A 25,886-nucleotide genomic window follows, 5' to 3' on the forward strand; every position below is an offset into this window, starting at 1 on the left:
ACCCTGCCTGGGCAGAACCAAGTTAAGACAAAGTTGTGACAAATGAATACACTACAGATTATCAGGCTAGATTCATACAGTTTAGGCAAAATGACCCAACAAAGCATGGAAATCTGCCCATGAGCTCAAAGCAGCCCAAACCCAATTGTGGACCCTGCAAGGCACAGGGCAGAAACAAAAGAACTCAATAACAAAGAAAGAATTAGGAAGAGAAAATTCATTTCATAAAAACTCATTCAACAGATTAAAAAAAATACAAACTTGAAATGTATTAAAGACAGCAAATGACAAAAGGAGAGACTCCTTCAAAATTGTTATTTTCTTTCCATTTAAGAGCTAACAAGTGAACTGGATTTGCTGCCTTAGACAGCTGACAGATACAGATATATGCAGTAGATTAACACAAACACAGCTAGTGCTTATAATGCTCATTAACACAACAGCTGACAAACAAATATACAGAAATTTTTAATTGAGAAAACAAGGGAGGATAGGGGAGAAGAAGAAACCCAACCTCAGAGGCCAAGGAGGCTCCACACATCACTGTGTTCTGAGTCCAGCACAGGCAATGGGGAGACTGGCAAGAAACTCCTAGAGCAGCTTCTGGGAATAGTGGATGCAAAGCAACAAAAGACATACTGGCCACTGGAAACTTGTTCTTACTTTGGGGAAAGGGATGGGGCAGAAAACATAGCCCCTGCCTCTTCGGCATGGACTCCCGACAGCATTAAACTCTCAGTATCTCCAGACAGTTGTTGTAGCAGATGGCTATCCAGTCAGGCTGAGTTGATGCCCACTGTACATTGTTGATTTCACCTTCTGCCGTGTAGGCTAAGATAGGGTCCTCAATGGCTCGGGGCATTTGCTGGATATCCCAGATGAGAGCCTGATGGTCATCCGCTAAGATAAATTAAAACAATAAATTGGGTCAAAACTCAGGCAAGACACAAAGACATTAATTACAGCCATCATTTCCTAAGGAATTAGAATAGTTTCCTCCCTGACCAACTTCAGGAACTCAAGCTCCTTCTCAGAAAAGATCTGTGGACTTTAGAACTACTGGCTTCCTAAATTCACCAAAGAATACCAGATTAGGAAATTCTTTTTAATACAATATGACGTAAGAAAACTAAAACTCTTTAAAAACAAAAATTGTAACTTTTCTTTTTCTAAATAATGCAAAGATAGTTTTCATCATTGACCTTGCAAAACTAAATTTTTAACTAAAGTTATTTTAAATGAAGTGCTAACTGTGGTCAATACTGATTTTTTTTTTTTTTAAACCAAGGCAGTGATATATAGATTTACTTCTTGACTTGAAGTGTAACAACAACAACAAAATCTAACGGCTTTAACAAATAATAAAGTAAGATTTTTTGCAACTTGTAGTAAGACAGAATATTAGGACAGAACACTAAATAGTTCCTTAAGTCAAGCAAATTGTCTAATATTCTCATTTTACCCAAGGACCAAAATGAAGTTTCTCCATGGGGCAAAAGCCTATAGACTTGCAAGAGAGAAGACACACACTCCTTTGGATCTTTCATTCTCCAAGATTATTTATTCTATAATTCCTTTCTATAATTCCAATTTTTGAGCAAAGGAACAAGCTACCAATGGCAACCCAAAACATTTGCGACCTAACTGTGAAAATAAAAGTTAAAACACAAATACTAGAGAAGCAGCAATAAATTGCTCCTGGGATATAAATTAAAAGATTACTGAAAGGCAGTCAGACTCTAAGAAACTGAAAAATCCAGTTGCAAGAATAATGGGCTAGAGAACAGAATAAAGAATAAAGAAAAATACTTTCCTCTTCTTTCAACAGAAAGACAAGAGTCCCTTCTAGTGCAGTGTGTTTTTTGCATTATCAGACAAGGTCACTGTTATTGGGTATTTTTGCTTAACTGTTTTTCTTTGGGCTTAATTTGACAGAGGGAGTATTTCGGGAAATGAATGGAATAAACAAATGGCAGCAATACATTTTAATTGTTCCTATGTCCTGTATGGTTCATATAAATTATTATTCTCTTATTACAGAGGGAGACCAAGTTTAATGGACTTTAACATTACTGAAAATTCCACGTAAAACATTACATTGACATTTTTTACACTGTAATTAGAGTCACAATCTCTCTACTACTGATGAGGAGAAACTATACCAGAAAGGAAACTGATGGACCAAAAAAAAAAAAAAAAAAAAAAAAAAAAAAAAAAAAAAAAAAAAATCCAGTTTAAACTCCTAAACTCTGTAGCTAATTATTTCCCCTCCAACTTCTTAGTCTGCCAATAAATGACAAAGGTAAGCTAACAAGTTAGCATTTTTAAAGGGATAATGCTTCTGACTTAGTAAATATCAAAGAATTTGAAAGCATATCGTACTACCCATCTAAGTGTATTCTGGAGTCAACATTCAGAGCTCCGTAAAAGGGTCAAACCTAAGAGCGATACTTAATTTGGTAGAATCCAAAGTCAGTTCTTACACAGCCCCAAAGGAACCTCTTTCCTACCCTGACAGATATGAATGCCCAAGACAAACCACTCGAACCTGTGTGAACTTGGGCACGTGACTAAACCTTTTTGAGCTTTAGTTTCCTAAACTATAAAATGAGAGTGCTAGACCAGATATCACCAAAGTCTCTTCCAATTCTAAATCTATGTTTTTATATTATATGCTGAAATGATCCCCTCTACAAGAGTTTAAGATTCTGAAAAGAAGGCTTAACTCCATTTTATGTGTGATTAAGTTATTTTATGAAAAGTCCTGAAATCCATTATTTTATTCAGATAAATTATAGTTCCAAGAGAAAGACAGAAACTCTCCCTCCCCCAATGCTCACCTGCAGTACAGATGTGGCAAGATGAATGTGGGGCCCAGGCAATACCATTTACACATGCTCGGTGGTTATTTAACCTGGCAACTGGGGTACAGGGAACTCGTACATCCAAAATTACCACCTATAGGAAAGAGTAAATAAATGATACTATTAACTCCAGTGTGAGAAAGAAATAACACAGAATATAAAGAGGAAATATTTCTTTTTAAAACATACTTTTTTCCATATGTTTAAAAGACATATGTTTAAAAGACAGAAGGAGCTAGAATGACAAGGGAAGAAGCACTAAGCAGGGAAAGAATCTCAGACAGTTCACATCTTTATATAAACTCATTCTATGCAAATTCAACTTTATTTAAAGAATTCAGAAAGAAACTTGCATTCAGAAAAAAACCAGCTATGTTAAACTTTATCATACAGCATTGTGCTGTCTCTCTGTTCCTCCTCCTTGGCCTAGTCTCTGGAATCCCACCATCCCACCAAAACAAAAAACAAAAAATTCTTCAAACACAAAAAACCCTTCAAAGTGAAAGCAGAACAGATGCATAAAAAGATCACCACTAGATTGGGATCTTGGTTTGAGACCTCCAATGCAAAGACACCTTTGACTTATTCCACCACAAGCCAGAATATCTACCCCACCATGTGTCTGCCTTTTGTCCCTTTGTGCCTGGTACCACGTCTATCCCAGGACATTTCTGATTCCCCGTGACTGCCCTTTGGGAATTTTTCCTTTCAGTTCCAGACAGGTTCCCATGTGGCTGCTTCCACGCATTGTTTCCTCCTGGTCTCACTTCTCTGTTCCTGGTCCCTCACACATCTCTGAAGTGGGAATAGGGAATTTGCTGTGGCAAACCCCATTTAATTACCTATAATAGGAAACCATGCAACCAGTCTCTGCTTTGCTGTTAGATTAACAAGCATATACTATTTAAGGACTATAATTTCTTAATAGGTTTCCTATGTTTGGACTATGAAAAATAGTCCCAAAGAGTCCATGGTTAAAATACCAATAACAACATTAATAAGGACCACAGAATGAGATACAGATATAGTAGTCTCATCACAGACTTTTTCCATAAGCATGAGACTCCCTTGTTTCCTTCCCTTCCTCTTCTACATATATGGAGAAATTCATATTATGTAAAAATCACTTTATGTACAAAGGTCTGCAGAATGGTCCACTTACATAAAGCAGTTTATATTAAAAGGTAAGAGCAGAGCAGGAATGAGTCACAAGTATAGGGAATTTGCTGTGGCATACCCCATTTAGCTGCCTGTTATAGGAATTATGTGTATACTTAAGAGTTTAAAATATCAAAGTACCAGTTTTTGACAAAGGAGGCATGAAAAAAAGCCAAAATTTTCATTTGCAACTAGACAACATGGAAGAAAATGGAAATCCTCTTTGTGGTGACAGCAACATTGTGCTATACTCAGATATTACTGCTTTACTCCAGCTCTACTTGTATTCCATTTTTTTCTAAAGCATAGGATAAAGAAAGAAAGGATCATGTCTATTTCAGATGGGTGAACAAAGAAAGTTGTGCCTGGATTAAAAAAAAAAAAAAAAAAAAAAAGAAAATTCTTTCCTAAATGACCACAAGCATATTTCAAAAGGTTAGAACAGAGGCTTTTTTTTGGCTATAATTTCCAGCCCATGAAAAGGCATAAATGGGCATAAATGTAGATTGAGTTAGTAGGGCCAGACCTCTGTCAATCTAACAGACTTTATAAATTGCGGAAGAACTCACCTCCATTCCATCCATGGCCATTGTGGCTAGATAGTTAGGGTCCTGCTTGTTCCAGCAGAGACGTAGCAGGGGGTGATGCTGTGGGTCTTCATAAATGATGGTACTGTGTTCTAGGTGGCGGAGATCAAACATCCGCACAGAACCATCTGCACCCACTGAAGCAAACATGTCCCTGCCGCCCCCGGCCCGACTAAATGCAATGTCATAGACCTGCTCAGAGATAAGAAAAAACGGTCAGAATCAAGACTAGTTCTTTTTTTCTTCCAGCATAGAAATTTGCAATCTCCAGGTCATCCAAGTACTAGTAAACCAACTCTGCTAGGCTTTTGACACAACCGAGGTAAGTAAACATTATGCAAATGGAGAGTGTGAAATAAGCTCTCCTGCTATGAGAGACAGAGCCTAAGACTAATGATAGTCTACAAGCCACAGGCCACTCCACTAGCACTTTCCTCCCTACCTTACCTCCTCAGCAGGTACCTGCTGTACAAAATACTTTAATCATTATTCTTCTTACTTAGGGGCACAGAAAAAAACATGTAACCAGCCTTTCCCTTGCTTTCAGATTAACAAGCATATACTTTCTGAGGAATATAATCTCTTAATAGGTTTCCTATGTGTGGGCTATAAAAAATAGTCCCAAAGAGTCCATGGCTAAAATACCAATAACTATTAATAAGGACAGAATGAGATTCAGATGTAGCAGTTTCATCAGCTTAACAGCACAAAAATTGAAAAATTAGAGTAACAAAGCCTTAATCATTTTAATTCTGTTGTGAAATCTCTGTATCATTAAAATGGAGAAGAAAGAAGCAGATTCAAATCATTATCATTTTATTTTTTGGGTGTTTCTATACTCACAAATGTATTTAAGCATTTCATCTTTTCCTATGTCACAGACTTTATTTTAAATTATGTTCATTACTTTTATTTTACGTTTACTCTACTTCTTTAGAAAACATTAGAAGTCAGAAGCATTGGTAACCCAATTCAGGAAAAGCTTCCTCAGTCATTGGCTCAACACTTAATAGTTACTTTTGCTATGTACATGAGCTAGAGTGAGAACTGTCGCTAAGATCAGGAATAGGAGATTACTGGGTGGCCCAAAAGAGTACATATGGACTTTGAAAGAAGAAACAAAGGGTGGTCTTATGGCTATCTTATGGCAGAGCTGGTGTAATGCTTATAGGCCAAGGGTAAAAAACTACGACATTCCATGGAAATCATATGGCCACTTGACAGAAAAAAGTCAAGATGCTAACTTCGAATTGTCAGAGGGTAAAACTAGCCTAAATATGCAGATGAGTTCCAGACAAAACAAAAAAGAAAGCAAGGGCTAAAAATTTCAGGAGTCCTAAGACATAGATAACCCCAAGAAAGTGGTACTGACTCCAAAGTCAAAAAAGGATGGCCTAAAGTACAGGACAAAAATTTCTGGGAACATGTCAGGTAATGTGATGATTAAGGATGTCAATAGAAGAATGAGCAAAAACCAACAAAGATGAAGAGTAAAAGTACAATCTGAAGTCAAGGTGGAGCTCATGTGTTTTAAGTTAAAATTAGGAAACAGTTCTTCTAGGTATATTACCTAGAAGAACTGAGGATGCAACCACACCTGGAAATATATTCTAGGAAGAAGTAAGGATACCACCTGATAACTTTTCAACTGAAATTTCATTTCATTTATTGGTGATAACCTAAATTATCTTTTCCATTCAACCAGACAGAAATAAGAAATCAGATCTTTGACACTGCATTAATCACATAGATCTTTAGTTAGATCATGTGTTCTTAATCTTCTTTTGTATCCACAAAAGCTAGACTTTAAATAGTGCTTTAAAAATTTCAAGTGTTTTATCAATATTGTCCCATTTTAACCACCCTGGGTATTCTGAGTAGAAATGAAGTAGGTGCTATTATTATCCCCATAGTAAAGATGAGAAAACTGGGGTAGATAAGAGGTTAGGTGATTTGCCCAAGGTAACACAGCTAGTAAGTGTCTAAGTCTGGTTTTGAACTCGGATCTTCCTGACTCCCAAGTCCTATGCTCAATTCATTGCATTACCTAGTTGCCATGGATCATTTTGGTAGTCTAGTGAACCTATGGACTATTAAATATGTTTTTACAATGCCTAAAGTAAACATACAGTACAATGGAAATCAATTTTATGGAAATACACTTATCAAAATATTTAAAATGTCAGCTTATAGACTATAGATTAAGAACTCCTAGGCTAGATGTTAAATAGAGGACTAAGGATAAGCACTGGATCTATAATTCACTGGTATGGAGAAATCCTAAGTGAGAAAATTCCCTGGACTAATGCAGGCTCACAACTTCTCTAAAGCTTCTAAGTCTTAAAAAAATTGCTAAATAAAGAATACTAAAAAAGTTAAGTGACTTGTCCAAAATCACAAAGTCAATAATAAGTGACTTGAACCTGGGCCTCCTGAGCTCTTAGGAGCCCACTATTCACTTTGCTGTATTCCTCTTAGATGTTAAAAGTTAGGGATCATAAATGTGTATTGTATTCTATAAACTACCTCATGTATGTTGTTATATATGTGGTTTTTTGTTTGCCTTGCCTTCACTTTCTAGTAAAATACTTCTGAAAAACTTTGCCTCAGCTTCACAAAAAGGAATACACTTATTTTATAGCAATGTAGTAAGATTGAGGATTCAGGGCACTATTAAAAGTGTGGAGTAGATGTGATGGCAGCAAAAGAAACAGTTTCAAGAGTCTGTCTTAAAGGAGCTGAGATGTTAACAGAGAAAAGAACTAGAAGAGAGACCTAGGGAACAGCAATGCAAGAACATGAAACAAAAAGCAGAGGAGGGAGGAGACCAGAAATGCAGCACTGAGTACAACTGTCTTACAACAGAGAAAGAAACAGCCAGCCACATTCTATAATGTTAGGGAAAGAGGAATAGTTAAGGAAATAATAAAATTAGACATCTATTTTGAGAACTGCACAATTATTGAAATGGATGGTTAATACTAAAATATACTAATTACAAGGAGAACTCAACTCAGAAGCTCTAAATTATGACACTTGACTGTGGTCATCTCAAGTGACAGGCTAAGGCCAATGTTAAGAGAAGCTAGTTACTTGTTTAAGTTAACTTAAGTCACCATAATTATAAGAGATCTTCCAGTACACTACCTCCATCAGTCCTATGATTTTAGTTGGACAGCACTTTCACACAAATCCAATTGGTAAGAAAGCACCCTAAAACCAAGACAGGAAGAGACCCAAGATTCCCTGATTTTAACATGGGGGAAAAAGTTACAACCGGGAGGCTCAGATCAATTTCTTCATAGCAGTCATTAAGCTTCTTTTAGGCCAGCAGTCCAAAGACATTACTGCAGGCTACTGCCACATGATCCAGATACAAAAATCTTTGCCTTGAGGGCCAGAAGCTTCTCCTCAGTTTTCTCAGCTGGGCAGACCTCTTTCATTTAACCCCTGGGTTACCTGATAAAAAGTTGAGTCATCTTACTATTAGAAGTCAGAGAGAGATGTGGACCGGGGAAAAGGCCAATGGACTTGAAATTAAAAAAAAAAAAAAAAATCCAGTTCCACTATTTATAGGACCTCAGGTACCTCACATTCATTAACTTTTTTTTTTTTTTTTTTTTTTTATTCTTTGGGACCCCATTTGGGATATTCTTTTTTTTTTTTAAGTTCATTTTTCCAAATTATCCCCTCCCTCCCTCCACTCCCTCCCCCCATGGGCATTCATTAACTTTTTAAGCCTCTTATTTCCTGTAAAATTGAGGGGGACATGCTGGATGATCTCTAATGTCCCATCTAACTCTTTTGTCTGGAGAAAAATGAAAGACTAGCCTTTTATTAGTAGCCCAGTTACCAACTCTCCACAGTAATTGACAACCTAAAGTCTCTGCTCAAGAGATTTAAAGCACAACTCTTCCAAGAAAACATTTAATGCCATTTTATGAGCAGTTACGATAAAGTGAGAAAGAAGAGCAAATGCTGTATAAGGAAATTAGACTAGGAAAGGGAGTGGCCACAAGAGTAAATATTTTAAGAAAGCCTCTAAACTAGCCCAGAAAAATACTTGGATTTCAATAGACATTTGTCAAAAAGAGCTATCTCTGTCTTTACTCATACTGATACAGAAATGTCAAAATGGATTTAAATCTGAATAGGAATAATAGCTATTAAGTAAACAAAAGATCTATCAAAATTTACCTAAAGAGAAAAAAAAAATCAATGGTTAAGGCTGGTGTGCCAAAAATATATATATTTTCCCCAAACACCAGGTTTCATTAAGCTGATTATTTCTATACTAGTTATTGAAGAATGTTGCTCATAATAAATAATGTTTTAGTCACAAGAAGTCCAAATATGACTTTTAACACAGCAAAAACAAATAAAATAAATAAATAGATGGATAGATAAATAAAGCTTGCTCAAGGAAGCTAGAAGTTCTTACTTAAAGTAGCTACTTCAAAAGTTATATTAATCAAGAAAACTACATCTGTGGGACACAGTACCAATGCCCCTCAATCTAGAATTACAGCATTTTCTTCTAATTTACTACAAAGGGGATGAAAGTGGAGGAACAATGCTAGGGATACGATTTTGCTCTATATAAGAAATGAGGGTTCTGGGAGAAGAAAGAGGAAAGAGTTATGCTCATTGTATTCAATAAAGTATTTCTCTTGTTTAAATTAAACAAGTTCTTTGGTTAGTGGATATATTTTTATTTTTCATTACATTTTTTCAAAGTACATTTTGATTCTCCATCAAGAACAAAGGTTGATAAAACCAGGCTCAGTCCCATCCCTGGATCTGCTTTTCTACAGTTTGTGAGCTAAGAATGGTTTTTACATTTTTGAATCAAATTTTATTAATGTGTAAAAACTATCCTTAACTTTCAACTTATACAAAAAAGGGAGGGCCCTGATCAAGAGCAATAAAACACTGAATCTTTTTTTTTTTTTTAAATGGGTCAACTTATTTTTAATTTAATCTATTTAATTCCCACAAGCTGTAAGACAAAGCAAATACAAAGCTATAAAGGAAAAAGAAAGACAATGTCACCTCTTTGTCATGTGCTATCAGCTGAGTCTTCACATGGCCAGATACTAGATTCACTCTCCCTAGAACCTGACCAGTCTCCAGACCCCAAATAGTGCAGGTTGTATCAATGCTTGAGGTACCTGAAACAACCAATATAAATAAGCTATGTGAAGTGAGACTATTTCATTGACTTTTCTTTCCTTCACCTAATGATTAGCCTTGTAACAACATTCACTCAAACATTTCTTGAATCTCTACTGTGCTAGGCATTGAGAGGGATAAAGTATAATACAGTATATGATAAAAATACTAACATTACATCGTTTTGAAGTTTGCAAAACATTTCCTCACAACCACCCTGTAAGACATTGCAAGTATTTCTCTATTAGATCTGTGGATTCATTGGCATAAGTAACTTCTAGTGAAAGGAACTTTCTACCAATACAGATAAAACTGGTATGTTACGTCTTGCTGCTAGGTAGATAGTATAGTGAATAGAATACTGGGCTAGGAGTCAAGAAGACCTGAGTTTAAATCTTACCTCAGAAAGTTACTTGCTATGTAACCCTGAATAAGTCATTTAACTTCTGCCCATCTCAGTATCTTCAATTCTAAAATAGTTATTAATGTCACCTACTTCATAAGCTTGTTGCGACAATCAAATGAGAAAATATAGCACAGTATCTGACACACAGGAGACATTTAATAAATGATTGTTCTCTGCCTCCCTACCCCAACTAATTTTATAGAGAAGGAAAATGAAGCGGAATGTTTAACTAAATTAATAAAGTTAGATGATTATTACATAGAACCTGTATTCAATTACACTTAGAACCTAGTCAAAAAGACAAAATGTAAACATTTAAAAAACAGTAAGACCTAAACAATCAATACTGAATTGTAGCTGTTCAATCTCACACTGCTATATTGTAGAGCATTCAATACACAGTTATAGTGCTTTCCCTTCTGTTTCTGAGGCTTGGTTTTTACAAATCACAACATAAGTTCTTCTTTTATCATAAGTGCTGTAACATCATCTTTTTCTTACCTAAGAGATAAGGATCTACCTCATTCCAGTCAAAGGAGGTCAAGGGAGCACAGAAATCAGAGTTCTTGTTATTGTTCAGCAAACATTCTAGTCTGGTCTCTGTTTCACCAACCTGCAGGCAACAACAAAAATTGCTAATAACAATCATTCACAGTGTAATTTAACTTTTAATTCAAAATTTTTCTCCATCCCACTTTCATTTCTCTGCCTCCATTGAGAAAGCAAGAAAAACAAAACCCTGTTATAAGTCATTCATAGTCAAGCAAAATATTTTCCTACATTGGTCATGTTAAAAAAAAAAAAAAGGAAGAAAAAGAAAAATGTCCCAATCTGCAATGAGAGTCCAACCACTTCTGTATCATGAAAAAGTGGCACCTTTTTCTCCCCAAGTCCTTTGGAATCACCGCGAGTTACAATGTTAATCAGAGTTGCAAAGTTGGTCATGGCTAGTTGTCCTTATAATATTTTTGTTATTCACAAAGTTCTATAAATCATTTATTTTATTAATAAACAACATGGAAACAATTATGTCAAAGAAGGTGGTAATAAAACCCAATGTATCCTAACCTCTTTCCAAAATTGTTCCTCTCTCAATTTACTTAGTGACTAATTAATCTTTTAAAATGCTGTACCCAATTTCCTCTAGAGCAGTAAGAGGTGAAAAGATCTTCCCATTATCTCAAAACCAAAAAATCTTGCCTGCGTCTTGACAACATACTACTTTCTGCTCTTCTGATGACACAAATTCCAATAAAGTCAGGTATACACAACACTTCTCTGTTGTGTATATATACTAAAACAAATATAGTATTTTGTTCAATTTCCTAAAAAACTCTTTGGTTGGAAAGAGAATAGAAGGCTCAAGACATATATGTTCTTTGTTGAAGATTTTAATTCAGTAACTGTCATTTTTTATATAAAATTACCTAAACTTGTAATTTTCACAGCCGTCTAAACCAACATTTCAGTGAATGGAGTCTGGATTGCTTAAAATCTCTTTGCCTTGGTTATTTTTACTTTAAGTCATATTATGTGAACAATGGATTGCTACATAAAGACTTAGATAGTACTAAAAATATGTGAGTAATAAACTTAAAACAAACCTTCAACTTAAATTTTGAAACTTCCTGGGCTAAAGAAATTAAGTTATCCATTTATTCCAAATTATACTGATAAAGAAAACTCCCAATCCTCCCAATCTCATGTCTTTAGGAAACCATGCAGAAAATGTCCAACAACCTCATTATCATACTTACCCTCCACACACGGAGATAATCACCACTGGTTGCTAACAAATCTGGGTAGACTCCCTTCGTGTCAGGGATCCACATCAGCTTTGTGGTGGGGTATGGATGGTCAAAAGTGTTTCTGCAAATAAATTCGGAACTCTCCTCATCTAAACCTACAAGCTGGACCTGGAATACACAAAATCAAGTAATATAATAATGTTATCTTTCCCCCATGAAATAAATTAGTCATATGATGGTAGAGTACTGATAATACAAACCACTTGTCATTGACAGAGGTTCTGACAACCTTACTATTTACTGAGACATGTAAAGTTATGTTCATTATATAGCTATCTATATGGTTTTATAGAGATTTCTTTAAAAATGGAGCTTTTAATGCAATATTTGGTGCAAAGGCAAACATTCCATTTAAAATTTAAAATGGGCAATGAAGATAAGTAAGAAATTACCCTCTGATTTTGATTCCTTACTTTTCTTGTATTTTGGTCACTAATTTACATGTTTTGCTGTCAATCACTTAATTGGCTCAGAGGATTCTGCCACCTTGAACTGCCAAGAAACTGGTCTTTTACTGTCAGATGGAATAGTGGTAATTCTTAGGAAATAGAGACTACAAATCCTTACTCTGCAAACATCTAAGTTATTTTTTTAACTGTTTTTTTCTTCCTATTTCCAACTATGTATTTATTTGGTAAACCTAATTAGGACTAAATACAATTAAAACAAAAAATATTTACTGAGTTTCTACAAGCAGGAATCTGAGAGAAATTAGTAGAAGTTAAAGTTAAAGCTCCATTCAAATTAAACTCAGGCTAGTGGACTTTTTCACCACCTTAAGTAGGAATCATCCCAGACAGCTATGCTCCTGCCCCCCAAACACTCCAGGAGCATGCAAATTTTACACATGATCCTGGAGATTTTGTTCTTATTCTCAAGTCCCTTAAGCATCCAAAAGCAGAACAGAAAGTCTTACAAAGTAGATTCAAATAATGTAAACTTCTAAGGTTTACCGGAGTTAACTAAAGGTGAGGATATGATAAATATATGAAAAATAAAACAAAAAGGATTAAAACATTCAATAGCAAAACTGAAGATTGCACCTCTAAAAACACATTAAATAATCAGTTTCCAGGGATTTTATTATTACCCCTATGCAAATAATTCTCAGATCTAACCTCTTGTCTTCCAGTCTCCTATTTCCCAACTACCTACCTATTAGACATATCTCCATTAGATGTTTCAGGAATATCTTAAACTGAACATGACTAAAATTTAATTTACCTTCCCCTCAAACAGTTGTCTTTTTCTAATTTGCTTATTATTGTGGGGAGTACCACCAAGTTTCCCCAGGCTGGTAAATTGGGTGTCATCCTCTATACCTCACTCTCTTACTTCCCATATCTAATTTGTTGCCAAGTTCTGTCGATTTTTACTATTTTAACATTCTTTTACATGTTTCCTTCTCAGCTACCTCCAGATGAAACCCCCATGGTCTCATACCTGGATTATTGTAATAGCCTTCTGGTTGTTGTCCCCAATCCCCTATCAATTGTCTCTTCCTTCCAGTCCCTGTTCAATTGTCAGAATGATCTTCCTAAAAAGCCCAAGTCTGACCATGTTATGTTCTCATTCAGTAAACTCCAGGAGCTCATTACCTCTTGGATCAAATATAAAAGTTATATGTTTGGTTTTTAAAGCCCTTCATTATCTGATCCCTTTTTAAACTTCCCCATCTTAATACGATATCTTACCATTTACTCTATGACCCAGTGACACTAGTATGTATACCTGTTCTCATTCCATTTTCCAACATGGACTGTCCCCCAAATCTGGAATTTTTTCCATCCTCATCTCTGCCTTCTTGCAAAACCCAGCTGAAGTCTCACCTTCTGCAAGAAGCCTTTCCCAGTTCTCCTTTAATGTTAGTGCCTTTATGTATAAAATAACTGAACAAATATGTATAAAATAATTGAACAAATTTAACATATATTGGATTGCTTGCTGTCTATGGGAGGGTTAAAGGAAGAGAGGGAGAAAAAAATTGGAACGCAGGGGTTTTCAGCAATGAATGTTGAAAATAATTTTTGAATATATTGTGAAAATAAAAAGCTATTTAAAAATAAAAAAAAATGTTAGTGCCTTCCTTTCCTGATTATTTCCAATTTATTTTGCAAATGCTGTTTTTTGTACATCATTATATGTTGTCTCTTTACAAGACTGAACTCCTTGAGTGCAGAGACTGGTTTTTGCCTTTTTTTATATTCCCAGCACTTAAAGTAGATGCTTAAAAAATGCTTGCTGACTAGATTTTATATTAAAGAAAATTTAAAGATTCAAGTCAGATTCTATTTTCCCCCATAAAAGTAACTTGTTATAAAGAGGTCTGAAGAGTTAGTTTTTCATTAGATGGCACACATGATTTATCCATTCAGCTAGAGTATCTAAATCAGCATTTGAACTTTGGTCTTATTGATTCCAACTCCAGCACTCTACTCACTGCACCTGTTTCCTGAGAATTCTAATTCTGTAGGTACTTCCAGGATTTTGGATACTTCTTAAAAATTTACTAAGGCTTCATATACTCTGAAGTTAGAATAAGGAAACAATGTGGAAGATCTGATGATAAAAAGAGGCCTACCCTGACAAGGCCTGGTCTTTGGAATGTTCTGTTCCCTCCCTCCCCCTGAAGCTTCAAATGATTTTAGAGTCTAAGGACAGAAGATGTCAAAATCCATTAAAGTGAAATTTGCTTAATTAGAATCCTTGCAAATTTCTTAAGACAGGTATTAGAAATTAAGTTCTCTCTCTCTCTCTCTCTCTCTCTCTCACACACACACACACACACACACACACACACACACACATTATACATTTTGCCTCCCAAGATATATACTATAACTTCTGCATTCTTTTGGCCAATCAATACTCTTTAAATTTTGCTTTTGCTTGCCTGAAAATGATCAATCAGTATTTAATCGCATCTATTTTGTGCTAGGTCCTGAGGGCCAAGCCAAAATTGAAATGATCATAACCCTTAAAGATTTAGCCAGAGGATACTGGGATATTAGGTGGGTATGAACTAGAGTTACACAGGATTATATGAATTGATTGCAATTTATCACAGATCTTTATAAGTATCTGAATCATATGAGAGGAAGAATTACACTTGAGATACTTGGGGGGAGGAGGAAAAGAGGGCAGACTTGGGCTTGATGTCAGGACAAACTTTCATACAATTAGAGATGCCTAAAGAGAGGTAGAGTTCAGTTCAATTCACCAAAATATTAAGTACCTATGAAGTGCCAAGCTAAGAGCTTAGTTGCTTTCTGGAGAGGGTCTTTCTGAAGTGAGTCATTCTGTATTTGTTATCTAAGTTTAAAAAGTAAAGAATTCTGTTTTCTACATGTTTAAATTTGAAATGTCTACAGAATGACTAGCCTGATGAATGCAAAGACTCTTATATCTGACTCAAATTTCACTATAAAATGGATGCCTTCAAAATTTTAAAGCTTAATATTTGCAAATGATGAGGAAAGGAAATTCATAGTAGTTCACCATAGATATGGGCCTTTTCTTTTCCTCCATCTCCAGCCACCAAATGTCCCAATTTCTTTTTGTTCCTTTTATTTCTAGTTTAGCAAATATGCAATCTATCTGAAGGCTCACAATCGACTTCTGTGTTATCAAAGAAAGGCGGCCTTGGAAACACCTAATTCTTTTTTTTTTTTTTTTTTTAACTAAATAATATCCACTCTCTCCAAAAATTAACTATTTTAGTAGTCTTGTCTCAACTGAATTATTTCCAGAGCTCTCAAATTTGCAATGTAATATCACTTTTCAAATATTTCACCTCTACACAGACATATTTCATTGTTAGCCAAATGGTTTGTAGTAAGTTTAAATATTGAAATGAGGATATTGAAGTGTTCCACTTAGCTTTCCCTACTTCTCAATTATTAAACCAAGAAAACATTCTTGAAAGAAAAATTTTATTTTCATATGCACAAGAAATCTGAGGCATCCTGGGACCACCCAGTCATGTTTTTTATTCATGGGATTTTAAGGCCAAGTTTATGTCAGCAGAATTGTGCTATATTAAATCCATTTGAAAGTAATTTACATCCTTATCCATAAGATTCTAAGTAGATATTCTAAACAAAAGCTGTAAAGTACCAAATAGAAGTGAAATAGGGACAGTGACAGGGCAGTATAAAAAAGACAGCAACAAAATTTTAAATTTTATCGTCTCTGCTTCTGTCTTTATGCTGTTGTTCTTTCTTTTCTATTTGCTCCTTCTGCAATCTGATCTTTGTTCTGATGTCTAACATTATACATACTTTGATCCTTCTCTGGTTCCATGTTCTTCTTTATAAACCTGTTCCATAATTATTTCCTTGATATTCTAGAAGAGGGAAAAAAAGCTTCCAAAACAAAAAGTTTCCATCAAAAATCATTTTATTTATTTAAAAATGAGTACACATATTATTTTGAGAAATATTTAATTTTTGTTTAATGACCAAAAATTTACTTTAAAATGTGGAATCTGAATTTGGTATATTTCTCAAAGTTTCATTTTTATGGCTTTTCTAAACTGATCTTGCAAATTAAGACATTCAGTTTAATTCAATAAATATATATTTCTTAATAGCCTACAGTAAGCACAGCATCATACTAAATTGTGTAAGAGAGATACAATATACACACAATGTATACTTACATACATACAAATGATCATAATATCAAAACAGCATATAAGGACATAAAAATGTTAAGGGACAGGTCAATTCTCCAAGAACCTCCACATCTGTGGATCATAGCATCCAAAGGAGTTGCAAGGCAGCCTTTGCTGACACAGGTGCTGTGGACTGGGAATGAGATAAATTGTAGGCAAAGGAAAGAGGAGGGAGGTCAGACAATGCAATGGTCTCTCTGACTGAGAGGTCAGAGAACAGCAACTGCCTCTTAGTCTCCTTGTATCATCCTGTCACACAAGGAGATCCATTCTGGGTTGGATCTCCAGCAGCCATTGTCAGGTGCCTCCTGTATATTCCAACAGCTCCCATGAATTTCAACATAAAAAAGGTACAAAAGGTTATGTGAAGTCAAATGTTTAAGGATTTCAACCATATTCTTTTGCAAATTAGAAAAAAGTGTATTATCTATCCTGCCAACTGGATTCCAATTTGATCATACACAGTGCCTTTAAAAAGTTCTCTCTTCTAACAAAGCATCACACTAATTTTCATTATTGTCATTACCTCAATTCAAAATCTCTACTGTAAAATTATGAGTTCCCTGTGGTTTAGTTCTCTTAAAATTATTATTCATAAGCACCCACCAGTGAATTTCTCCATAATAGTCCCTAGTAGACACAATTAGGACAAATTAAAGGCATTTATTAATATGGCTCAGCAAACAGCAGCCTTCTATAATCCTAGGAAATACTGTCCCACAAATACAGTGTCTGTGGGAATAGGCAAAAACTTGGAGTATGCTGGTGGTGAACACTCCAGTAGGAAACTTGTGGCCAAGGCAAATCATTAGAAAAGCCTTGATGTCCTTTTTCTCCTTATGATACTTTCAATGTTGGGTGTAGTATTTCTGCTGGACAGTTAACATGATTTAATTCCCAGAATCAGCTTTTCTCTCCATGGTTGTCTCTTTTCTATGTTGCCAGAAGGTGCTCCTTTAAGCTGTTCTTTTACTGCCTTTCTTTGTCTGCCTGGAGATTGTTTATCTCTCTTCCCTGCTGGACTAGGTTGTGTACTATTAGGTAGAATATTTCTGCTTCAAAGTATTATATGGGAAGAGAAAAAAAAAAATCCTTCTCTCCCAATCCTCCTGCACCTCCAGGTAACTCCTTTTAAGGTCTAGTCTTGCTCAACTGCTGATTCTGTCTGTAATAACTCCACATCAGAAGAACTCAAGTCTTTTAAGGGACATTAAGGACTCTTCAATTCAATTGAAAAACTTCACTACACTCCATAATAGGATGACAGTTTAGATAAGCAGTCTCATACTCCTCTAATTGGATCAAGAAGAGTATTTCCAATTTCACAAAGCAAAAACAAGGTATTACTCTTTTGTACTTGGTCAAGATATTAATAGTTCATGATCTCATTTTTTTTTTTTTTTTTATGTTAACAGAAGGATCAGAGACCAAATGTTGCCCGCCCCCCCCCCCCCCCCCCTCCTTCCTGGGGTCCCATATATAAGTAGAACTAAAGCTAACCTAGAAATTTAAGCACTCTAGCTACTGATATACTCTTGAAACAATATTATTAATGTATCTATGACAGAAAAAAGAGAAGAAAATAGGTTTAAAATACAATAGAAGGTATTCAGATACAGCTAAAAGAGATGCTAGAATGAAGAGATTTAAGGGAGGCCAAGGAATTTATTTCTTCTAGGTCTTTAAAAGCATATATTGCCTGGAATGGTAAAGGTATGTGTAAAGGCAACTAAGTAGTGAAATCCTGGATTGGAGTCAGAAGAGAAATCTTGAGTTCAAGCTGGCCTCAGACACCTACTAACTGCATGACCCCTAGGCAAGTCACTTCACCCTGTTTGCTTCAGTTTTCTCATCTGTAAAATGAGCTAAAGAAGGAAATGGCAAGCCATTCCAATATCTTTGTCCAGAAAATTCTGACTCTGGAGAGTCAGATACAATGACAACAAAAGGCTGAAAACAAAAGAACTAAAACTGACTTAGTGACCTCTTGAGATCTTTACTTGCCATGAAATTGTTACTTTTCGAAAAAAGGAACCAGAAAATCAGACTTATCAAAACAACAAAATTTCATCCTCAGTTATTTATGTCTTAAATCTTGTCTCTAGTAGTCAACATGGAAATGGAATTTATTTCCCATTGCCACTTCTAGTCTCTTCCTTTACTGTCATTACTAGCTTCTCTTCTGAAGGTCATTCAATTCAAATTTATCTCATAAATTCTCGTGCTTAATATCCATAAACTCTGAGCCACATATTTTCCCTATTTTTTCAATGAATTCAGTGCCTCACTCATAATATTCCTCTCAACCCTAAATAATTTCTCCCTATTCTAGGGGACTTCAACCTATGTTGATGTTCCCTACTTTAACTTCTAATTCCTCAATCCTCTCAATTTCCATTTACTGTTCCATACATCTCAGCCATACATAGGAATAATCATATATGTCCTTGATCTTACCATTATCTGCAAATACACTAGGGAAGGTCCCAGGCTTCCTGGGACCTTCCTTTGTTTGATCATATCTTCTATCTTCCCATTTCTCCCTATTTTCAGCTATTCTCTCACTACATACAGCAAAGAAAAGCTACTATTCTTCCCTGATTTTCCATCACATTCACCAAAGCAATTGTTCTAAATCTTTTCTCCTCTCTACAAGCCATTCTCCTTCTCTCACCCACTTGCTGAGGCTCTCACCTCATAAATCACTGAAAATAAAAAATGTAAAAAAAAAAAAAAAAATCCTCTTTTCTCTTAATGACCAACTCATATTATCACTCATTATTTCCTCCCTTTCATTCTTAAGCTTTGACGAAATGCCCCTTCTCCACAGCAAACTCCGCTACATGTGGATGTTTGACTCCATCATCCCCATTTAATCTTCAATGTCCCCCAAGTCATCTCCCATCCTTAAAAACAAAAAAACCACCTCCTCTAGATCCTACCATGCCTGCCAGCTATCATCTTTTATCTCTCCTGCTCTTCTCAGCTAACTTCTCGAAAAAGCTCATCCATAATGGTCCACTTCCTCTCCTCTCCTTTCACTTCTGGACCCTCTGCCAATTTTCCAAACTCATTATTTAAAACTGCCCTCTTCAAAATTACCAATGATTGCTACATTTCCAAATATAATTTCATCTTCTAGTTACTCGTCATCTTAACCTTTTTATAGCATTTGACATACTGACAATGGTTTTTCTTCTGGATACTCACTTTTCCTTGTCTGACTGGTATTGGTACTTTTTAAGTCTCTTTTTCTGGGTTTTCAGGTTATGCCCACTACTTCCCACAGATTTGTACTTGATCCTTTTTCTCTTTTCACTCAATATTCCCTTTCTTGGATCTCTTCAAGTTTCCAGGGGTTCAATTATTATCTATGCAAATGATTCCTGACTCTGCTGAGCTACTATCCTATTATCTCCAATTGCCTTTTGGGACAGCTCAAATTCAAGCTGTCCAAAACAAAATTCAGCATCCTTTTCCCAATTCACATGGCCATCACCTTAATTCAGATCTTCATCAGCTCTAGTCTGTGCAGCTGCAATACAAATCTCTGCCCACTCTTATCCCATTCTCCACTTTACTAAAACATAGGTCTAGACCCATTTTGCATCTTCACTCACTCCTTCCAACCCCATGATTTAGTTCCAGGATTAAACATAAACCCCTCTGCCATATTAATGTACTTGCTGTTCCTGTGTCTTTGGAGTGGCTATTCTCATTGCCTTAAACTTAAAAATAAATATATGTTGACTAATTTAAGCTCCATTACTGTTCTTGCACTAAACATAAAATATTTATAGAGTATCCCAAAAGTTTTAGTACAGTCTCAAGTTCTAAACACCATTGTAAACTTTAATCAACTATTAGAGTTTATCATTGCACCAAGATTTTCGGGACATCCTCTATCAATTTAATAAACATCAAGTACAAAATGAATTTCACTCTTCCCAGCCTAGACAAAACTCTCTCCAAAAATCAATTAAATTAAAAGGTTACCTTTGCCCTCTCATTTATCATATCTCCATTGTAAATTGTAATTTGCTAAACTCATTTTTGTCTTCATTTTTTTTACATGACTAAAGAAACATTTTTCTAAAGAAAAAGAACTATGAATTGGTGACTTAGCAATCTGTCCTATATTCAAGTGCATCACTGATAGTTTGACCTTATGGTGATCTCAGTTTCTTTATTTGAGAAGATACTTCCCTTTAAGGAAATTTATAAAGGTAAAGATATGAAAATTTCAAAACCTACTTTTTAAATATTCATTCCTACACTCTACACCTCAGCACAAAAAGTTATTAGAAAGGTCTAATTTAGAATAAAGAAGTTGGGGTAGCTAGGTGGCGCAGTGGATAGAGCACCAGCCCTAAAGTCAGGAAGACCCGAGTACAAATCTGACCTCCAACATTTTAACACTTCCTAGCTGTGTAACCCTGGGCAAGTTACTTTAACCCCAATTGCCTCAGCAAAAAAAAAAAAAAAAAAAAAAAAAAAAGAATAAAGAAGTTATCAAATTCATCCTTTTCCAACCATCATGATTCAGTGGCATTCCACAAGAAATAAAGTTGCACTAAGCAGAAGAGAAATTCTCACTCTAATGCAAATAATGTTTCTAAAAAGTTATATGTAAACTGAGTTTCTTTTCCCCTGGCAAGTAAAGTAATATCAACTGCCAGAGTTCAACTCTTAAAGAAACCCTATGTAAAATCTTTTATAGAGCAAACTGAAGCCCAGAAGTTTGCCTATGGCAGTGCCCAGCAAAATCAAAGGTTGATGGATTCCCCAAAGCCCATGTGATTTGCATATAGCTAAGCAGCAGAACAAGATTTACAATCGACTACATCAAGCAGCCATTCTTAGATAATACTTTTTTTATATCTTCTTTCCTACACACATGTTGTAAAGCCAGGTCAATGTCAGTAATAGATAATGCAATCAAAACTTCATGGGATAAGAATCTGAAGATTGCCTTAATGCTTCTGATATAGAAAACTTCTTTTCCCATAAAAAGAGCCTCTTTTACACTACAACTGCAAATTAAAATTTTTTTACCTAAATATGGATTCCATTAGCAGTGAACTACTTTTTCAAAAAGGGCCACAGACTGTTGTATAAAGGTAAGACCAAAGGAAATGAGTAACGTTAATCAGCAAATAACAGCTAGTTTATGGCTGAAGATCCTGGCTCTACTACATGGCCTTAGTTTCTTCATCTATAAAATAAGGGATTATATTATCTAAAGTCTCTTCCTAAGTTAATATTCAATAATCTTAAATCCCTCCAAGGATTATACTCCAACACACTCCAAGGGCTGTAGGTAATGAGCTAGAAAGTTTTCACAAGTGAAATGATTCCAATTCTTTATAGAATACAAATAATCTAAACTGGAAGGGAAATTATTCAAGGAGCACTAAAGTGAAAAAGCCAAATGCAATAGCCTTAAAATAGGAACCAATGGAATCAACAGGTCTAAGAGATGAAAATCTATAAACTGAAGCAAAAATCACATTTCCATTACAAAAATACCAAGAGTCAGACAGGGATAAAAGATTTTGGACTTTGTAGTCTGGGATAAAACAATTCCTGCTCTCATGAGGCTTACCTTCTATGGTAAGACTTCAACGTGTACGTTGGGCAACATTCATGAAGGGAAGGAGTCTGAAATAGGCTGAAAACAACTTCTACTAAGAGCTACACTGTGAAGAATCTCAAATACCGGGCTGAGAAGAATTCAGAAGAAAAGTTAGGTCTGAACAGTTCTGGGAATCTTCTGAATTGAGAAGATACTTGCAGCTATACAAGCATGGCCATCAAGAAGAAAGCATGGAAAGCCTGGAGAAAACACCACAGGATAGGGCCTTGGGGCACACTTAAACCAAGAAGAGCAGATCTGGCTGACCCGCAAAGAGGAGAAAACAGGCACACAGTAAAAGGGCGATGCTAAGAAAGTACTCGGGAGAAGGGGGAAGGGCCAAGAATTAAGAGATCTAGACATGACAAGGACTGAGAAAAGTTACACCAAAAGTAATAACCCTGGAGAGCGCATGGGACACTAAGAAATCACATTATAAGACCGTGTACATGAGAATGTGAACATTAAAAACAACAATAACTGAGGCAACAAGTACAGAGGATCCTCCCTAGCCCTTCCACAATGAAAGGAAAACATTTGTGTTGCGTCTGTGTGTATATACAGCGTGCTCCCAAAGTTTCGGTGCGGTTTTAAGCGTGTGCATGTGTATATAATTAATATTTATCTCTTGCCCCTTAATTATCACGCACAGCAGCATTTCTCTGACCTGTGATCCCACTGGTGCAGAGAACTCCGATGTAAAACTCCCGCCACTTCTGTTACTCCGGTACATAGTCTTAGGGCTGCTGGGGCACTGCAGAGCTTAAGCGCCTTCTCCACAAGCTCATGACGCTCCCTCCACAGATGCTGCTCTCATTTATAGTCTTTTGGAGCTACACGGAGCACGGAAAGATTAACGGGCTTGCCCATGGCCCGAAGGCAGCGTGCCGGGGAAGGGACACCGGCTTTCCAGCGCCTCTCCATCTCCTACCCTTCGTAGATCATAACTAGGAGTTTGCTCCCCCCGGGGCTGCCCTTCTAGATAAAGAGGAGGGGGCGCGAATTTTTGGCCTTTACACAAAGCAAGTCATTTTCCAGTCTTGTGGGACCCACAAAGTAACACGGAAAAGCGGGTTCCACTGACACCGTCCCCATTTTATGGAGAAGATGGGGAACTCAGTAAAGAGGAGGGAAATTGAGAAAGAAGAGGAAAACTGAGGGAGGGAAATTACGAAAACTGGTGAAGGAGAGGGAAACTGAAAAAAATCTCAGAGAGAAGGGGGTCTCGAAGACAACGGAAGTCAGTTCGTAGGTAAATCTCGAACGCTCCCTCGCCTACTTCTCAACCACCCACCCCAAAGGACCTCGGGGACGGAGGGGTGGGGGGAAGAGACAGAAGCAGCACCGAAGGGGGTGCAAGGCTCGAGGGGAGGGGCCAGTATCGGTCAGTTCCCTTCCCTCCCCTCCCCCAACCCCGGGGTCTCGCGCCGCCGGGCCCCGCCCCCACCTTGTTGTTGTACTCCTCCACAAAACTGCCCAGCGCCAGACGGAAGCGCTTGTCGGGCCGCACGCTCCAGTTCATGGCATAGACCGTCCACGGTGCCTCATACTTGTAGATCTCCTTCCGCTTTCCGTGCAGGGACATGGCGGCGGCAGCAGGGCCGCCCTCCGGGCCCGAAAAGCCGGAGCGGAGGACAGAGGCCGGGCCGGACCCAGCCGAGGAACCCGAGGGGGAGGTCTGGGGTGGGGGGCGGGGTAGGGATGGGGGTCGGGAGGTGGGACGGGAGGGAGGAGGGTGGGGTCAGCAGGGACCGGTGGCAGGGGGGAGGGGGAGAGCCCTGCAGCGACAGACAACGGCTCTGGTGCCCGACCCCCAGTTTCAAACCTGAGGCACTGACAACAACCACCTTCCGTTTGGGACGCTCCCCCGCCCTCAAGAAGCGGAAACCACGCGACCCTATAACCGCAGCAGCCGTTGGCGGTCTCACACGTCGTTTAGAACGGCCCTTTCCTTCCATTGGCTGTTAATCCTATCGTTTCAGAGATCCTTCTTCCCATTGGCTGTGCTCTTTGTCATTCCACCGAATTTCTCTTCGCCTCCTTGGAGGAGGGGAAAACAGAATTTTTATAACCCTGAAAATCCGTTGGCTAGTTGGGATGTCAATCAAAGAGATCCTCGAGCCTTGCGGGCTAAATTGGGGTGGGGGAGGGGCTTGTTGGAGGTTGAAGCACCAGTGTCTCGAGATTCGTCTGTCCTAACACTGTATGGATCTCGAGGCTCTTGTGTTCTCTAGGACCTATTCCCGGGAGACAGGGCTCTTAAGTGACTTACACTGACTTCTTCTGTCTCTCTCTACTAGGATATTGCAGGTCCTGGTATGGAGTTATCCACAGTATACCACGTGGAACCTCCACTACTTTTGTCTCGCTCACGCTTGCCGCATCGCATGTTCGTTCTCTCCATTCCCTTTCCCCGTTGCATATCTATTTTTTTTTTTTTTTTTGAGCATCATCCGAGCCCTCAAAAAACATATATTGTTTTCCTTGAGCATGACTGGCCAGCCTTGTCTGATCTAGAAATGGCTGGAGAAACTTTGTTAGACCACATGCATCATCTGAAAATGAAAAATGAGGGATATTTCAAAACATCAGAATAGGAACTCTGCCAGTCAAATAAATGGTCATTGCAAGCAGTCAGGAGCTTAGAGTTTTAAAGAATTTAAACTCAGGGAGGGTAACTAACTTGCCTATCTGGTTACACAGAGTCTAGGTTTCAGTTTCTCCATCTGCAAAATGGGCTGGAGGGGGGGGAAAGAGATGAGAAATAATTAGCTGTATGGCACCTAGTATTGCTGACACTGTGTTTAGCGATTTACAAATATTAGGTCATTTGATCAGCACAACAACCTTGCGATGTAATGTTATTCGCCTTTTACAATTGAAGAAACTCAGGAGTAGGTGACTTGCCCAGGATCACACAGTTAGTGTCTGAGGCCCTGTTCCAACTCAGGCCTTTCTGACGCCCGTTTGGGAGGCTGGGAACAAGGGGGCTGGCAGGAGCGGGTGGAGAAAGGGGAGGGGATGGGCAAGGCTTCTTAACCTGGGGTCCAGGGACTTACTGTTTTAAGATTTTGATAGGAGTATTTCAATATAATTGGTTTACTTTGTAAGCTTCTTCTTTTGTGCATTTAAAAGCATTTTTCTGAGAGGGAATCCACAGTCTTCACCAAGCTGCCAAAGGGGTCTGTGCATAAAAAAACGTTAAGAAACTCATGGGCTAGATTGTTTCCACAGGCCTATGACTTTTGGCTTTACCAAATGATGTAAAGTTGGTTTCCCTTGAAAATGAGAACACTCTTTGTCGTGAGTCTATTTATTTTTATGTAAACTGAGATCTTTTTGGGGAAAATGATGTAACCTTTGAGGAGGCCCCCCCATATTTCTGATTAGCCCAGACAGCTCCCAGCCCCAGGCCAACATTTACCCATATATAACCAGGGGTCTGTTAACACACCTTTGCCAAATTCCTAATGAGAGCTTCTTCTTAATGAACAATAAACTTCCCTTTTCTGCCATTCAGATTTTGGTTTTGTGAATTCTCTCCAATTGGACCTGCCCCAACCAGAGGGGATTCCCTACCC

The 25,886-nt window shown here is 37.3% G+C and overlaps 1 protein-coding gene across 1 annotated transcript; it reads right to left on the reverse strand.

The window, feature by feature from the left end:
- Positions 1–202: 202 nt before the first annotated feature.
- Positions 203–24,219, reverse strand: DCAF7 (DDB1 and CUL4 associated factor 7). Its single transcript, XM_074260874.1, has 7 exons — positions 23,753–24,219; positions 11,945–12,103; positions 10,689–10,800; positions 9,662–9,780; positions 4,592–4,801; positions 2,841–2,958; positions 203–900 (listed from the first exon to the last, which is right to left on the reverse strand). The coding sequence occupies exons 1-7, from the start codon at positions 23,888–23,890 to the stop codon at positions 728–730; spliced, it is 1,029 nt and encodes a 342-aa protein (XP_074116975.1). The 5' UTR covers positions 23,891–24,219; the 3' UTR covers positions 203–727.
- Positions 24,220–25,886: the final 1,667 nt, after the last annotated feature.

This window comes from Sminthopsis crassicaudata, chromosome 4 (genome assembly GCF_048593235.1).
Source record: "Sminthopsis crassicaudata isolate SCR6 chromosome 4, ASM4859323v1, whole genome shotgun sequence".
Taxonomy (NCBI): Eukaryota; Metazoa; Chordata; class Mammalia; order Dasyuromorphia; family Dasyuridae; genus Sminthopsis; species Sminthopsis crassicaudata.